General features: G+C 34.5%; 1 protein-coding gene across 1 annotated transcript in view; it reads right to left on the bottom strand.

Annotated features, from left to right (window-relative positions):
- Positions 1 to 15,388, bottom strand: part of HPSE2 (heparanase 2 (inactive)) — a 220,444-nt gene extending 205,056 nt beyond the window's left edge. Inside the window, exons 1-2 of the mRNA XM_063435333.1 lie at positions 15,072 to 15,388; positions 7,321 to 7,478 (exon numbers count right to left, since the gene is read on the bottom strand). Of these exons, the coding sequence (XP_063291403.1) occupies positions 7,321 to 7,478; positions 15,072 to 15,334 (421 nt within the window). The 5' untranslated portion in view covers positions 15,335 to 15,388. The remainder of the gene's footprint in view (positions 1 to 7,320; positions 7,479 to 15,071) is intronic.
- Between the last annotated feature and the right edge of the window lie 3,909 nt (positions 15,389 to 19,297).

Below are 19,297 nucleotides of genomic sequence, written 5' to 3'. Positions count from 1 at the left end.
GCACTGCGGAAAAAGTTGGCGCTATATAAATGCAATAATAATAATAATAATAATAAAATAAATAAAGAGTTAAAGCGGGTTTATTCACTAAACTCCAAATGATACCAAATGTATACTAATAGAAACATTTCGGCAAAAAAACTGCCGATCTGGAAAAATTCTCCAACTGAGCTATATTCGCAGCTTAACTATTTAATCCTCAGTCTTCCAATTCTGATTTAAATTTTCTTTGATTCAGTGTTTAGGTAATAACCCCGTAAGCTTAAAAAAAAAAAAGCTCTTAAAAGGGGGTTATATCTTCTATTTTCTTAAAACCACTCTTTCTACTATGGGCTGTCAAACTTGTTGGGAGTAACTAAAAAATTGCAACAGCACAGTACACACAGATTTACAACTTTTGAAGTGGAGATAGGCCTTTACACCACTTTTACTCTGTAAGTGCAATACTTATTAACCCTCTGACCAGGTATCCCGCATTTTCGCGTGCAGCGCCTACTGGTATAATTTTACGCATCCCGCAATTTCAAGGGGCTCGCACTTATTTACGCTTTTCTTTGCATTGCTATCCCGCGATTTTACCATTCACGCTAGCCCTGCTGGCAAACAAAAATATATATATATATATTTTTTTTTTTAACCAAATTGAAGACAAGAAATATGCAGTAAGAGGGTTAAGGGTGTGTTTAAAAGTCACATTGTGCACTACGTAGTGTCTCCTGTTTATATTCAAGAACCTTTGAAGGAACTCTGGAGTCCTTTATAGATGTTACTCTGGAGTGGATGATATGCCAATTTTTCTTGTCATATATTTCCGCATGCTGTTATAAGGTATTATACCCTGTGTGTATTTTTATTGCCTTATCTGTAGAATTGGTGTTGCAACCAGACATTGAACCCTGGGCTGTCAAACATGTCGTGAGTAAATAGAAAATGTATTAAAAGAAGTATATAATAATCCCTTTCTTTATATCAAAGGGATGATAAACAAGGTATATACAGGCGTGCTCAAGCGTTCTTTTAAAATAGATCCATGGCAAACTAAAGCTGAGTCAAAGTTACGTCAGTAACAGAAGGGGGTTATGCATAAAATCTGCAAAAATTTGGAAACCATGTCATTTTAAAAGGTAAAAAGAACATATTGAATACATTAACATGCAAAGAAAGAACGTTGAAGTAAACCTTGAAAATCCCTTTAATACTGTTTATGTATAATGTCTATAGGAAATTGTCTGATTCTGCCAGTAAATGTAAAATCCCACTTCTATAAATAAAAGAACGTTTTGACACATTCCATATAATATATTCCATCAGACTTTTTCATTTGGAATACTGACATTTTGTTTTTGTGTGTGTGTGTGTGTGTGTGTGTGTGTGTGTGTGTGTGTGTGTGTGTGTGTGTGTGTGTGTTTTTTAAAGGGTTATTTTCTTCCTCATTTGGATGAGTCCTTTGTTAAATATTTGGAATGTATAAACATCAACATGAAGTTGTATTATATCTTTCTCTGTTAGAAATGTGTTTAGAAAGAAGTTAAATAAATATACAATTCCTTGATTAGTTTGTGATTTATAAAATACATTTAATTTTTTTTTCCTAATTAGGTGCAATTTGATAATTAATACTAAAGATATAAAATGGACAAAAAAAGAATACACACATACACACACAGACACGAATACATACAAAACTATTAAGAGCAAAAAATAATGCTGTGCTTTTCACCCATGTGCAGCTCCCCATCATTAGAATACATATAATAAATTGGGTAGATCATTCACGGGTTTCAGTAAACACTGGGGAGATTTATCAAAGCGTTCTATTCTGAAAAGTGGTCTATAGTACTAAACGTGGGCGATCGTGGAACATATTTAAACTACTTTTTAGAACAGAGCACTTTGATAAATCTTCCCCAACCTGATATTTCTACTGTGAATAATTTAGCTTTAATCGCTGACAAAAATAGACAGAGGTAGAAGAATCCACAATAAAAGATTTTTTTTTTTTTTTTAATAAAGAAAGCCATGAAGGTACTACTATTATTTGAATGTTATTTGTTTATTTATTTAATCATTTTACATTTTCACGGAAGTAAGCCAAGTCAAAGACAAACACTCATTGTGATCACATGTGTGAATTTGTATAATATATATTACATTATATATCATATTGTATTATTTCACTTGTCCATGTAATCAAGAGGTTCCTTGGCTGAATCACGAGCTACGGTTGAGAAATCAGGTGCAATTCACTACCAACTGAGGGCAATCACTTCCTGCTTTAATTTGCATTAATGTAAAACTATATGATTTTTAAAAAAAATTGTGTGTAAAACATGCCCTGAGAAGAATTTCAATGAATCCCTGAATCAACATATTTGCAAATTATGAAACATGTGAATTCTATATTTAGAATAAAACATTAAACATCTTGCCCACCACTAACAATGTATCTAAAATATACCATATTAGATTGTAAGCTCATGTGGGCATTCAATATTGTTTGCCTGTTGTACAGCTCTGTGGAATATGTTTGTTATATAAATAATTGCAAATGCAATTGTAGTTGTAATATTAATATATGTGGGTATGCTTCTATAGAATGAAAAAGGTAACAAACGCTCCGTAAAATCATTTATTAAAGGACCACTCTAGTGTCAGGAAAACATACTCGTTTTCCTGGCACTAGAGTGTCCTGAGGGTGCCCCCACCCTCAGGGACCCCCTCCCGCCTGGCTCTGGAAAGGGGAAAGTCTTTAAAACTTACCTTTTTCCAGCGGTGGGCGGGGAGCTCTCCTCCTCCGATCCTCCTCTTCTCCTCCCCGTCGGCTGAATGCGCATGCGCGGCAAGAGCTGCGCGCGCATTCAGCCGGTCACATAGGAAAGCATTCATAATGCTTTCCTATGGACGCTTGCGTGCTCTCACTGTGATTTTCACAGTGAGAATCACGCAAGCGCCTCTAGCGGCTGTCAATTAGACAGCCACTAGAGGAAATAGGGGAAGGCTTAACCCATTCACAAACATAGCAGTTTCTCTGAAACTGCTATGTTTATGAAAAAATGGGTTAACCCTAGAAGGACCTGGCACCCAGACCACTTCATTAAGCTGAAGTGGTCTGGGTGCCTAGAGTGGTCCTTTAAGCTTTGAAATGTTTCTCAAATTCTGTGAAATAAGTTGAGAGCGATTCAACAGCAATAAGTAATAAAAGTTATCCCTATTGCTTAGAGAGGCATGTTTAATCGTTCCCCATCTACTATGAGGTAAGGAAAGGGTTAGTAAATGATACCTATCCTCCTGTGCTCCTCCATTCTCTGGGCTGTAGACTGCTTTACATATTATTTAGATTACATATGAAAACAAGAGGACTGCACTAACTGAACATACATTATAGGGGGGCTGCTGGAGCATCAACATTATACAGTTTAATGCTCTAAAACACTCATATTTGGTCAGCAAAGTATTATGAGTACAACAGTACCCCTATGTACAGTTTTTATGGGGTTTTGGAAGATTACAAGGTCAAATAAAGAGTTTTTCCAATTCAGTTTTTACACATTGAAATTTGCCAGATTGATTATGTTGCTTTTGATGCAGTTTGTGGGACTTCCTGCCAACCCTCTTAAGGCAGTTCTATAGCCTGCTATTGCGGCCATGTGATCGCAACGCCATCGCCATCTGATGGTCATGTCATCACGATCACATGGCACATGATGACCTGACTTACAACAGGGGGGAATGCCTGGGTTGACAGGCAGTCCCCCCAAAGCAGATTGCTGGGGTAGGTTAGTACCCAGAGGCTCAGGGCTGCTCACCATTACAGCCTTCTATGACACTGTAACAGCGTTTAATCCCACTTGGGATGGTATAGAACGCCATAACAGCGTTAACAGGTTAACCTAAAGTTGAATATGTCCACATGATCACACCTAGTAAAAATCTTTATGGATTTAGCATTGAGCTCAGCCCAGTCTTTGTTTTTGTTTTTTAAATACTTAGTTATCCATCACCATGATGACGGTGTCTGCAGAAAAGAGTGGAGCGAGCATGGTCCATGGTCATTGGCCTTTTGTGTTCATTTTATTTCATTCAGTGTATCCGTGGTATTGGAAGGTTCGGAGAACTCTGGATCAGGCCTCACAATGAAATATGGGCGAGTGAAAGAGAGAACTTGGGGGTCTCTATCAAGATAAATGTAACTTGAAAGACAGCTGACACCTCAAATTTATTTTTAATATGATAACCCTTTCATTGATTTTTATTTGAATAAAGTATATGGAAATGAAAGTGAGAAAATCCATCTCTACCTTTAGTACATGAACGGATCATTCAGCCATATACATACACCTTGCGTCAGAAAGTGTGTGAAAACAGACAGTTAGTGTCTGTGATCCTCCCCCACACTCCAGAGTCTAACTGTCAGAGAATAGAGTTTAAATGTGGTGTCAAACTCGGGAGTCTGACCTTCCTTCTTGTGTGAATGGAATGGGCTGCTTGTGGTCTAATTAGACACGGAATGATATCAGCAGGATCAATCCATACTGTAAGAAGGATAGAACTATCACAGAATGATTCCTGGATCCTGTAGCACTGGGGAACCTCCAAACACATTAGTATTAATATTGGTTTCTAAATACATTTTAATTAACATATCCTCCATCTCTCCTTGGACATATAACAAGTATAACAGGATGAGACAGGAAGGAAGGAAGGAAGGAAAGAGAGCGAGCGAGAAAGAAAGAAAGAAAGAAAGAAAGAAAGAGAGAAAGAAAATATCAAATAGATTTATTTAAAAATATCTCATTGACAAATAAACTAAAAAGTGAAAGAATTGTATTTAGAATACGAAGTATTGGGTTTGTTGCCGATAATTCATACTTCCATTTACCCTGAATATTGGAGACAGTGAGGTGATGTGCTGACAGGTGCAGGTAGAAGGTACCATAACCACTGTAGTACTCCTTGCTCAGCATCCTGCCTGATTTCCCTGGTAGTTGATTTATCAGTTGGAACATTCTATATCGGCCCTCATCAGTGAGAGGAAAATAAGATTGATTTCTCTAAGACTCTCAGGAGTAGACTGGAAGTGTGGACATATAATTTGTGGTTGGAATTATACCTTGAGGACACCTGCAATAAATTTGAAGGGATTTTTGTAGTAAACAATAATTCTATAGTTATGGGGCAGGAAATAGCCCCTACCACACCTTTTTTGATTTATACTGATTCCCAAATATACACCACATGTGCCCTCCCCCTGCTCTCCCACATGCTGCTGGAGAAGCTCTGTTCCACATTTAGGTGATGAAAACCTCTGAGCTTTGCTAACAAGTTGCCTGGTGAAAAGTAGCTACTCTTTAAGCAAGAGATAATACATTGCACACAGGGAGTGAGCTCATCCCTACAGCTCGAACTCTGCATGGTGCATTGATAGCACTGAGAGATCTTATACACTAAGATCAAAACTAGCCCTGGGCTCTGTATGTTCTACTGAAAATCAGTTACAGGAAGAAAATGAACCATTTGGAGATCTCAGGAGTGAGACTGCATGCAAAGCCTATAACATGCCAACACAACACACACAAGGAATTCATCAAACATGCTCACTAACTAAATACTGAATTAATGCTTTGATGTGTTTGTAATTTCTCTGCCAGTTTTATCATCCACAAATGGCTTTTACATATATACATGTACACACATTTGGTTTTCCTGTTTGTTTATTGGGTAATTCCCTAAAATGTATCATTGCTGATGAATTATTTAGTAATTTAGCACAGTGAGGGTTATTTTAAAGAGATGGTTTCTGGGTTGGCCTGCATTCCCTTACATTACAGGTAGCAGAGGGTTAATGGCATTCCAATACAAAGCAGCTCCCACAGAACCAGCACTGTGTACACTGACAGCCAGGACAGGTGTCACAAATGGTCGAATGCAGAGCTATCTAGGGCTGCACTACACGTTCAATTTGTGGATTGTACAGTAGGTGCACATTAACCCCTTCCTGGACAATGACCCATCACTGCAGAGCTCAGCCATGAGAGTCAATATGATTAGCAGTCAGGTTGTTACACAGACTCCGGGCATGAAATGGTTAAGTAAGGATAGGGAAGGAAGATTTCAGTATGGATTCGTGATGGTATATGGTGGCTGCAGCAGTGATGTTCCAACCTTTGGCACCCAATCACTTGTGGACTCCGATCCCCTCATACTCAGCCAGCCAGGGGAAGGCTGAAAGGTGCCCAGTGATTTCAGAGAGTTGGCATGTAGTCCGATAATATGTACATCTCGAACCAGATATATGGCTGATGGGGATTTTAGTCCAATCATTACTACACTCCATTGGCACTGCATGTGCTGGGGACTGACTATAGCCAGAGGTTGGAGAACAAGTATTTGCCCCATAAGTTCCTGTATGTGTAATATTGTTTGATATATATATATATAATATGTAGTATTGTGTAATAAAATAATATTGTATAATGTAGCATTGTTTGGTACATACTGATACATATAATGCATAGTATTATTTTATAATATATAGTAGTGTTTGGTATATATAATATATATTATTGTTTGACATATATAATACACAGTATTGCTTGGTGTATATTATATATAGTATTGTCTGGTATATATAATATATAGTAGTGATTGGTATATATAATATATAGTAGTGTTTGGTATATATAATACACTGTATTGTTTGTGTATATTATATTTAGCACTGTTTGGTATATATAATATATAGTATTGTTTGGTATATATAATACACTGTAATGTTTGGTGTATATTATTTTTAGCACTGTTTGGTATATATAATATATAGTATTGTTTGGTATATATAATATATAGTATGGCTTGGTATATATAATACACAGTATTGTTTGGTGTATATTATATTTAGCACTGTTTGGTATATATAATATATAGTATTGTTTGTCATATATAATACACAGTATTGTTTGGTGTATAGTATATTTAGTATTGTTTGGTGTATAGTATATTTAGTATGGTTTGGTGTATATAATATATCGTATTGTTTGGTATATATAATATATAGTATGGCTTGGTATATATAATACACTGTATTGTTTGGTGTATATTATATTTAGTATTGTTTGCTGTATATAATATATAGTATTGTTTGACATATAATACACAGTATTGTTTGGTGTATAGTATATTTAGTATTGTTTGGTGTATATAATATATCGTATTGTTTGACATATATAATACACAGTATTGTTTGGTATAAATAATACATACTGTTTGGTATATGTGATACATAGTATGATTTGACATACACATATAGTACACAATTCTTACCGTCCTCGTAGTTCTTCAGGTAGTAATCAGGCCCTGGTCCTCCTCTGCTCTTTGCTGGGTTCTTTACGTTCTGGAACTGTAAGAAATCTGTCCTCTTCCCCCCAAACCTTAGGAAGGCAGGAGCCAGACCCCTGGCCAAAGTGATCAGTCTCTTGGAGCTGGAGAGATACAAAGTAACATGCTAAGACCTGATCACCTTCAAAGATCTGACCAACACAACATTCTATTACATATATGTTTGATGGATTCTATGATCTGACCAACACAACATTCTATTACATGTATGTATCATGGATTCTATGATCTGACCAACACAAGATTATATCACATGTATGTATGTATCATAGATTCTAGGATCTGACCAGCACAAGATTATATTACATGTATGTATCATGGATTCTATGATCTGACCAACACAAGATTATATTACATGTATGTATGTTTCATGGATTCTATGATCTGACCAACACAAGATTAAATTACATGTATGTATGTATCATGGATTCTAGGATCTGACCAGCACAAGATTATATTACATGTATGTATCATGGATTCTATGATCTGACCAATAAAGATTATATTACATGTATGTATCATGGATTCTATGATCTGACCAACACAAGATTATATCACATGTATGTATGTATCATGGATTCTAGGATCTGACCAACACAAGATTATATTACATGTATGTATCATGGATTCTAGGATCTGGCCAACACAAGATTCTATTACATGTATGTATCATGGATTCTATGATCTGACAAACACAAAATTCTAATACATGTATGTATCATGGATTCTATAATCTGACCAATAAAGATTATATTACATGTATGTATCATGGATTGTATGATCTCACCAACACAAGATTCAAGTACATGTATGTATCATGGATTCTAGGATCTGACCAGCACAAGATTATATTACATGTATGTATCGTGGATTCTATGATCTGACCAACACAAGATTATATAACATGTATGTATCATGGATTGTATGATCTGACCAACACAAGATTCAAGTACATGTATGTATCATGGATTCTAGGATCTGACCAGCACAAGATTATATTACATGTATGTATCATGGATTCTATGATCTGACCAACACAAGATTATATAACATGTATGTATCATGGATTCTAGGATCTGAACAGTACACGATTCTGTCACATGTATGTATCATGGATTCTAGGATCTGACCAACACAAGATTCTGTCACATGTATGTATCATGGATTCTAGGATCTGACCAACACAAGATTATATTACATGTATGTATGTATCATGGATTCTATGATCTGACCAACACAAGATTATATTACATGTATGTATCATGGATTCTATGATCTGACCAACACAAGATTCTATTACATGGATGTATCATGGATTCTATGATCTGACCAACACAAGATTCTATTACATGGATGTATCATGGATTCTATGATCTGACCAACACAAGATTATATTACATGTATCATGGATTCTGTGATCTGACAAACACAAAATTCTAATATGTGTTTGTATCATAGATTCTATGATCTGACCAACACAAGATTATATTACATGTATGTATGTATCATGGATTGTAGGATCTTACCAGCACAAGATTATATTACATGTACTTATCATGGATTCTATGATCTGACCAGCACAAGATTATATTACATGTGTGTATCATGAATTCTAGGATCTGACCAGCACAAGATTCTATTACATTTATCATGGATTCTAAGATCTGACCAACACAAGATTATATTACATGTATCATGGATTCTATGATCTGACAAAAACACAAAGTTCTAATACATGTATGTATCATGGATTCTATGATCTGACCAACACAAGATTATATTACATGTATGTATCATGAATTCTAGGATCTGACCAGCACAAGATTCTATTACATTTATCATGGATTCTATGATCTGACCAACACAAGATTATATTACATGTATCATGGATTCTATGATCTGACAAAAACACAAAATTCTAATACATGTATGTATCACGGATTCTCTTATCTGACCAACACAAAATTCTAATACATGTATGTATCATGGATTGTATGATCTGACCAGCACAAGATTACACTACATGTACTTATCATGGATTCTATGATCTGACCAGCACAAGATTATGTTACATGTATGTATCATGAATTCTAGGATCTGACCAGCATAAGATTCTATTACATTTATCATGGATTCTATGATCTCACCAACACAAGATTCTATTACATTTATCATGGATTCTATGATCTGACCAACACAAGATTCTATTACATGTATGTATCATGAATTCTAGGATCTGCCAGCACAAGATTCTATTACATTTATCATGGATTCTATGATCTGACCAACACAAGATTCTATTACATGTATGTATCATGGATTCTATGATCTGACCAACACAAGATTATATTACATGTATCATGGATTCTATGATCTGGCAAACACAAAATTTGAATACATGTATGTATCATGGATTCTATGATCTGACCAATACAAGATTATATTACATGTATGTATCATGGATTGTAGGATCTGACCAGCCCAAGATTCTATTACATGTACTTATCATGGATTCTATGATCTCACCAACACAAGATTCTATTACATTTATCATGGATTCTATGATCTGACCAACACAATATTCTATTACATGTATGTATCATGGATTCTATGATCTGTCCAGCACAAGATTATATTACATGTATCATGGATTTTATGATCTGACCAACACAAGTTTATATTACATGTACGTATCATGGATTCTATGATCTGACCAACACAATATTCTATTACATGTATGTATCATGGATTGTAGGATCTGACCAACACAAGATCATATTACATGTATCATGGATTCTATGATCTGACAAAAACACAAAATTCTAATACATGTATGTATCATGGATTCTATGATCTGACCAACACAAGATTATATTACATGTATGTATCATGGATTCTATGATCTGACCAGCACAAGATTATATTACATGTATGTATCATGGATTCTAGGATCTGACCAACACAAGATTATATTACATGTATGTATCATGGATTCTATGATCTGACCAGCACAAGATTATATTACATGTATGTATCATGAATTCTAGGATCTGACCAACAAAATTATATGACATGTATGTATCATGGATTCTATGATCTGACCAACACAAGATTATATTGCATGTATGTATCAGGGATTCTATGAATCGACCAGAACAAGGTTCTAGTCAAATAGTGAAAAATGTTCAAAATATTAATTTTAACAAACATTTAAAAAGAAATAGTGGAAAACAGAAAACAAAAACGGGACAAAATTGGGTAAGATTTTATCAAAATGTTCATAATTAAACAATACAATCATTATAAACAATATACTATCGCACAATTAGCATAAAACTATTAGTAAATATACATTAAATCATTAAAGGTGTATATTATTACGTTTATGACATATTTATAAAACTGATCACCTGCAGGTGTTAATTTAGAGAACATGCACGATCCACTAAAAAGGATTTGTGCCTAAGGGTCGGTTCGTAGCGCCTATTATCTAGTACCAGATACAAAGAGATTGTATGTTATGTGTTCTGTTGCATGTATCATGGGTTCTATGATCTAACCAGCACATGGTTCTTTTACATGTAACATGGATTTCTTCCCATTAAGTCATAATTGTATTTAAAATGTCTGCTATAAACCTAGGAGATAATTGTTGTAGATAATATATAATAAAAATAATATTATTAATAACAATAAATATAATAATTGCACACAGCTCTGATTACGAGGTGTTGACTGACTGTGATAGCAGTCTCAGACTGTGACGGGTGCAATCCACACGGCTATATAATATATAATATATTATTACACGCCTCATTCTAGCCCAGCGTTAAGATACTTTGATAAGTACTAAGAGGTGAATTCACTAAAAATCGTACTATAATGAGCTGAAAACCAAACCTTTTCGATTTTCAGCTCACTGCAATTCGATGTTTAGTAAATACGCCCAGAAACCTACAACGTCAGTCAATGTTAACTAGGACTGGCGTTTACCCTGACCATTGGATTCTAGTACAAACATGATACTCTGCTATGACAAATCATTAGTAATTAAAATACAATGTTACCACATTGAATGCGATCTTTTCTGACTTGTAACAAGACACAAACAATATAACAAACAGTGGGATGCCATGCTACGTTTTAGAACATGAGAGAATGCCTCTATGATGTCAGTAGGTATGCTATAATATTTTATATTTACTATAATGAGCTGTCTGTGTGTTATATTCACTGCAGCTCTTGGTCTGAGATCAAATCATGTGTTTAGAAAGGCCTACAGAAAGGCATGTGTAATAACAAGGCTGGACTGTCTGATTATTACATCATTATATAATCAGATTGCACCAAACCAGACATTTTTATTATATGATTTCCCTTCATCTTTTTCATTTGTATTTGTTGTTTATTATTGTATTTATTATTTAGTCCCATTTAGATAGCTGTGATATACGTTCACTGCATGAATTCTGTGCATTAGATGTTTAATATCTAGGCTGCTCATGTAGCTGTGTATATAATAACTTCCTGGCACACAAACAGTTCTGCCATAGTTATGGTGCCAAGATATAAACTTTCACGGCTACAAGAGTCCAATAGTTACACAGCAGGCTTATAGTTTGCATGTGTGTTTTAGTGCAAAACAAAAGAAAACTACAGAGGGGTTTATGTGGAAGTGGGGAATAGGATGTGTTAAACACTTATGTGCGTTAAGACAAACTGGATATTGGAATTAATAGGAAGAATAAAATTTAAAAATGCAACGCATTTTAAGACTTCCTCCTTCTGCATTCAGGATTTCTGTCTATCTCTATCTCTGTCTGTCTGTCTGTCTATCTCTCTCTGTCTTCCTGTCTAACTGTCTGTCTGTCTGTCTATCTGTCTGTCTCTCTGTCTATCTCTCTGTGTCTGTCTATGTGTGTGTGTGTGTGTGTGTGTGTGTGTCTGCCTGTTTGCCTGTCTGTCTATCTCTCTGTCTGTCTGTGTGTGTGTGTGTGTGTGTGTGTGTGTGTGTGTGTGTGTGTGTGTGTGTGTGTGTGTGTGTGTGTGTGTGTGTGTGTGTGTCTGCCTGTTTGTCTGTCTGTCTATCACTCTGTGTCTGTCTGTCTGTCTGTCTATCTGTCTATCCAGCTGGCTAGATAGATCTGTTTCAGAGGTTCGGTGGTGCAAGGTCTAGTATGTCTGTCTATTTAAGGGTTGATTGCAAGAGAGTGCGTATTGTATCTATTACATAATCCCTGTTACAAATCACGAACTGTATCCCGAGTGATAATGATCTGAACAATTTGTAACATTTTCACTGCAATTTATTTAAATTGTGGAGGTAATGCCGCGTTAGAAGCAAGAATTGATAGTCCCAAACTCTCCAGGCCGTATGTACTAAGAGCTGTCAGTCAAAGTGCTGACGCAGTTACCATGGAAACCAGTGGACTATCCTTGCTCAGTGCTCGACTTTTAAAGATTCTCTCCAGAATTGTTACTTTTAATTCCCACTTACTCCCTCACGAATCACACAGCTCTACTGCCTGGAATACTAAACCGGACGATTTCGGCTGAAATCGCCAAAGTCAGACAGCAGTGAATTTGGATAAATCTGGCAAACCCCCTATTTTTGCCTAAATGATGAAATCCGGTTTTTAAAGCTATGAAATCCGGTCTTGAGTGAATAAACGTCCCAGTGTCTTCTAGTGAATGTATCAATATTTAGAGCCAGCCATTTGTTGACATAGAATTTATCGATCACTATATGTGAATGAATGTATTTCAATAAGACTATTTATTATATTTCTTCCATCGAGTTGCAGTTTGTTGATAAATGATTATCTTTACTGTAATAATACATTCTGCTGTTAAATAACTCCAGATGTCTTACCAATGTAATGGCACATTCAGTTGGACAGATATTATACTTACTGACATGCATTCCATAGAGCAAATATAGTCTGCTTGTTTTTCTTGTTTATAATTGTATTTTTTTTATTAGTTTTTTTTTTTATTTTTCACGATTTTGGTATCTGATAGTTTGAGGCTATAACCACAGTTTTAAGAAAATAACTCATTTTAACTGCAGTGAAAATACACATTTTTTTGCCCTGCTAAGGCCACGCGGTTTAACTCTTTCGTGACTGCAGTAGCTCTATTAAGCTCATGGGCAAGGCAGGCGTTTTGGGGAGCCAGGGGGGTTTTAAATTGAAGGTTCAATATTTGACGTCAGATTCCATTTAACTTCAAGTGTGAATTGATTTGTAATTCTGACACATTGTTTTTATTACAATTTGCACCAGAGAATAAAATGATAGATAGATATAGATAGATAGATAGATAGATAGAGATAGATAGATAGATAGAGATAGATAGATAGATAGATAGATAGATAGATAGATAGATAGATATAGATAGATATAGATAGATAGATAGATAGATAGATAGATAGATAGATAGATAGATAGATAGATAGATAGATAGATAGATAGATAGACAGACAGACAGACAGACAGACAGACAGACAGACAGACAGATAGATTATCTCAAATTGATCATTTAGTTAGCAGAACAGTCGCTTTAATGCAAGTATTAATCTTTTATTTCTATTTAATAAGCACTATCTAATTATTATTATCTAATTATTATTCCTTCAATAGATCTTAACACAATGTACAAATGTAATTAATGGTGTTGTTTGATTACAGTCTGTAAGATGAAACAAAGTATATTTGTTTGTGGTACCTAGCTCATTATCTGTGTTATGCACAATTGGTGTTAGTTAATATCACATAATACAAGTTAATACAGATTAAACCTAAATTTAAAAAAAACATAGTTACTAGATTTGGAAAAACCCTAGTACTATATATATATATATATATATATATATATATATATATATATATATATATATATATATATATATTATTATTATTATTATTATTATTATTATGGTTTTTAGTTTGTTGTTGGCATTTGTTACTACATGGAAGTGTACAAGCATCATCCGTCTGGTACATCAGGGGTTAATATCAGTAGTGCAATGTACACAGATAGTGGGGTATATTTGAAGGTTTTTACTGCTTAACACAGTTCCAACTTGCACTATTTTATCTCCCAGTTAAAGAAGAAAGATCAAAGTAGCTGGGATTGTTTTAAAGATCACATATTTTCTGCAGTTGCCTCAGAAACATTGGAAAATATTTTTTTTTTTTTTTTTTGGCTTGTGATATTTATTTGTATATTTAGGAAACAGACTGTATTTGGAAGTACACGAGTCTGCAGAGAAAAACGTCAGAAACAGAAAAAAAAAAAGGGATTCACTTTGCATGACTCTATTTTTACGAACATATACGAATTTGTACATGTGAGTACTGAAGATCCATTATTTTTTAAGGCTCGCAGTGGTATTCTAATTACCCCAAACATGTTTCTTTTGAAAAAAGACCAAGGCTTCTAATTGAAGGGTCTGTCAAAGCTCTGGATTTTTTTTAAGTCATAACTGATAAATTTTTGAAATGCTTTTTACATTGCAAACATGTGCATCTTAATGCGAACCAGTTCTCAAACTCCATTAGAACATGTTTTAGAAACCTAGAGAAATGGTTGGGAACGAAGTATCTGTTTCATCAGACGTCATTAGATGTCCCTCTCCCTGCTCAGACATTGCTGCAGTCACACAGTGGACTTACCTTAGAAAGTCCAGCCAGCCATCATGGATGATTGAGGGGTCCAATTGAACTGATAGAAAGTTCTCACTGACCATTCTCATTGGGGTCTTAGTGTTAACATCAAGGAGCACCAGGGTCCTTCCCTTTAGGTTTGATGTCCTGGGTACTTGGAACACTCTTGACTGTCCTGCTTGTGAAGAACATGAGGGAGAGGAGATGAGTGTCAGGAAGGTGGTCAGCAGTAGGACATCCAAGAGGTAGGAGCAGTGGGGTGGTGGGTACATGGTGCAGATAGAGGCTTTGATCACAGCTGTCTTGATCAGACCAGGAGTGGAGACTTCACTGCTTAAACTAATTGTCCTTATCTCAAGTGCATGTCAGAAAGACCCCTTTTTGCTGTGTTTTGGTTCTGCTGGAGGGAAACACACGCCCCTGACCAGCCTTCCAGCAGATTGAGCCAAAAATCCCAGTAACCCAGGACCTCCCATTTAAGAGATTCCTTCTGCAGACACATGCACTTCTACAGCTAAAGGTAAGGTGGATCGTTAACCCTTTGCATGACCAAATCAAACCTGCTGGCTGCCAGACTGGGCTTTAATTTCTCAATCAGCAAATGTCTCAGAACCCTGAGCTGTCACAGGTCTGCCTACAGTGTGTACAGACTGTACTGCACTTAGCTTGTCTGTGTTAATATCTGGGGTCTGCTGTCACTATCAGGCTGAGATAGTTAATATATTATACAGCATATAATAATCTGATACTCTGTGTGACTGGATATACAGCTTATACTATACTGTTACTCTGTGTAGGATGGATATACAGCTTCTAATATACTGGTACTCTGTGTAGGATGGATATACAGCTTATAATATACTGGTACTCTGTGTAGGATGGATATACAGCTTCTAATATACTGGTACTTTGTGTAGGATGGATATACAGCTTCTATTATACTGGTACTCTGTGTAGGATGGATATACAGATTCTAATATACTGGTACTCTGTGTAGGATGGATATACAGCTTATAATGTACTGGTACTCTGTGAAGGATGGATATACAGCTTCTAATATACTGGTACTCTGTGTAGGATGGATATACAGCTTCTAATATACTGGTATTCTGTGTAGGATGGATATACAGCTTCTAATATACTGGTACTCTGTGTAGGATGGATATACAGCTTCTAATATACTGGTACTCTGTGTAGGATGGATATACAGCTTCTAATATACTGGTACTCTGTGTAGGATGGATATACAGCTTCTAATATACTGGTACTCTGTGTAGGATGGATATACAGCTTCTAATATACTGGTACTCTGTGTAGGATGGATATACAGCTTCTAATATACTGGTACTCTGTGTAGGATGGATATACAGTTTCTGATATACTGTTACTCTGTGTAGGATGGATATACAGCTTCAAATATACTGGTATTCTGTGTATGATGGATATACAGCTTCTAATATACTGGTATTCTGTGTAGGATGGATATACAGCTTCTAATATACTGGTACTCTGTGTAGGATGGATATACAGCTTCTAATATACTGTATTCTGTGTAGGATGGATATACAGCTTCTAATATACTGGTATTCTGTGTAGGATGGATATACAGCTTCTAATATACTGGTACTCTGTGTAGGATGGATATACAGCTTCTAATATACTGGTATTCTGTGTAGGATGGATATACAGCTTCTAATATACTGGTATTCTGTGTAGGATGGATATACAGCTTCTAATATACTGGTATTCTGTGTAGGATGGATATACAGTTTCTAATATACTGGTACTCTGTGTAGGATGGATATACAGCTTCTAATATACTGTTACTCTGTGTAGGATAAAAATACATTATATAATATTCTGATACTCTGTTTATGACACACCATGTAATATTCTCATACTCGGATGTATATATAGCATATAATATTCTGATAGTATGTATATATATAATATTCTGATACTCTGTTTATGACACACCATGTAATATTCTCATACTCGGATGTATATATAGCATATAATATTCTGATAGTATGTATATATATATATATATATATATATATATATATATATATATATATATATATATATCATATAATATTCTGATAGTATGTGTATAACACACCATGTAATATTCTCACACTCGGATGTATATATATATATCAAATACTATTATGATACACATTCTGATGCCTTGTGTAATTATTACATATCATATTGTTTTCTGCTACTCGGTGTATAATGGGTATACATATATAGCATATTTGAAAATGTTGCTCTATATACAGTTTTATAGTATATACTATTTTGAAACAGTTTTATGATGAGTATATTTATTCCATTAATGTAACCTTCTGTATTAAGTGATTAGTAAGCATATTTTCGATTCAGTTATATGTAGCATTTAGCATTGTAGCTATGGGTAGAATGGGGATATTGACCATATATGTGTTGTTGCCTTAATTATGATGGATAGAATGTATGTATTATTTTATAGCAAAGTGCATACTATGTATATAAAACATGTCATTCGTCAGATCTGATATTATTATACAGCAGGTAGTGTGACTGATACTTAGTATACATGATTCTGTTGCTGTGTGTACAGAGGTAAAGAGTATATAATATTCAGAAACGTGGAGTGTGATTGAACTTTGTGTACATTATAAAGCAGACATGACTATAATATGGCATACTAAAGCTGTGATTATTATATAGTACATTTTATTCCACTACTATAGGAACGATGGGTATATAGAGCAGATGTATTTATATTATGCTGTGGATGGCTTTATGTTGTGTAACAATAGGTGTCATGGTTACACAGTTCGTATCATTCTAATACCTTTTGTATGAAGGATGTATAATACATATCATTCTATCACTCTGTGTATGATGGATATATAATACATATCATTCTGTTACTCTGTGTATGATGGATATATAATACATATCATTCTATCACTCTGTGTATGATGGATATATAATACATATCATTCTATTACTCTGTGTGTGATGGATATATAACACATATCATTCTGTTACTCTGTGTATGATGGATATATAATACATATCATTCTATCACTCTGTGTATGATGGATATATAATACATATCATTCTATCACTCTGTGTATGATGGATATATAATACATATCATTCTATTACTCTGTGTATGATGGATATATAATACATATCATTCTGTTACTCTGTGTATGATGGATATATAATACATATAATTCTAATACTCTGTGTGTGATGGATATATAATACATATCATTCTATCACTCTGTGTGTGATGGATATATAATACATATCATTCTGTTACTCTGTGTATGATGGATATATAATACATATCATTCTATCACTCTGTGTGTGATGGATATATAATACATATCATTCTATCACTCTGTGTGTGATGGATATATAATACATATCATTCTGTTACTCTGTGTATGATGGATATATAATACATATCGTTCTATCACTCTGTGTATGATGGATATATAATACATATCATTCTATCACTCTGTGTGTGATGGATATATAATACATATCGTTCTATCACTCTGTGTATGATGGATATATAATACATATCGTTCTATCACTCTGTGTATGATGGATATATAATACATATCGTTCTATCACTCTGTGTATGATGGATATATAATACATATCATTCTATCACTCTGTGTGTGATGGATATATAATACATATCATTCTGTTACTCTGTGTATGATGGATATATAATACATATCATTCTGTTACTCTGTGTATGATGGATATATAATACATATCGTTCTATCACTCTGTGTATGATGGATATATAATACATATCATTCTATCACTCTGTGTGTGATGGATATATAATACATATCGTTCTATCACTCTGTGTATGATGGATATATAATACATATCGTTCTATCACTCTGTGTATGATGGATATATAATACATATCGTTCTATCACTCTGTGTATGATGGATATATAATACATATCATTCTATCACTCTGTGTGTGATGGATATATAATACATATCATTCTGTTACTCTGTGTATGATGGATATATAATACATATCATTCTGTTACTCTGTGTGTGATGGATATATAATACATATCATTCTGTTACTCTGTGTATGATGGATATATAATACATATCGTTCTATCACTCTGTGTATGATGGATATATAATACATATCATTCTATCACTCTGTTTGTGATGGATATATAATACATATCGTT

The sequence above is a fragment of the Pelobates fuscus genome, chromosome 10, assembly GCF_036172605.1.
Source record: "Pelobates fuscus isolate aPelFus1 chromosome 10, aPelFus1.pri, whole genome shotgun sequence".
NCBI classification, from domain to species: Eukaryota; Metazoa; Chordata; class Amphibia; order Anura; family Pelobatidae; genus Pelobates; species Pelobates fuscus.
The sequence above is the reverse complement of the archived record's forward strand: the minus strand, read 5'-3'. Positions and strand labels throughout refer to the sequence as shown.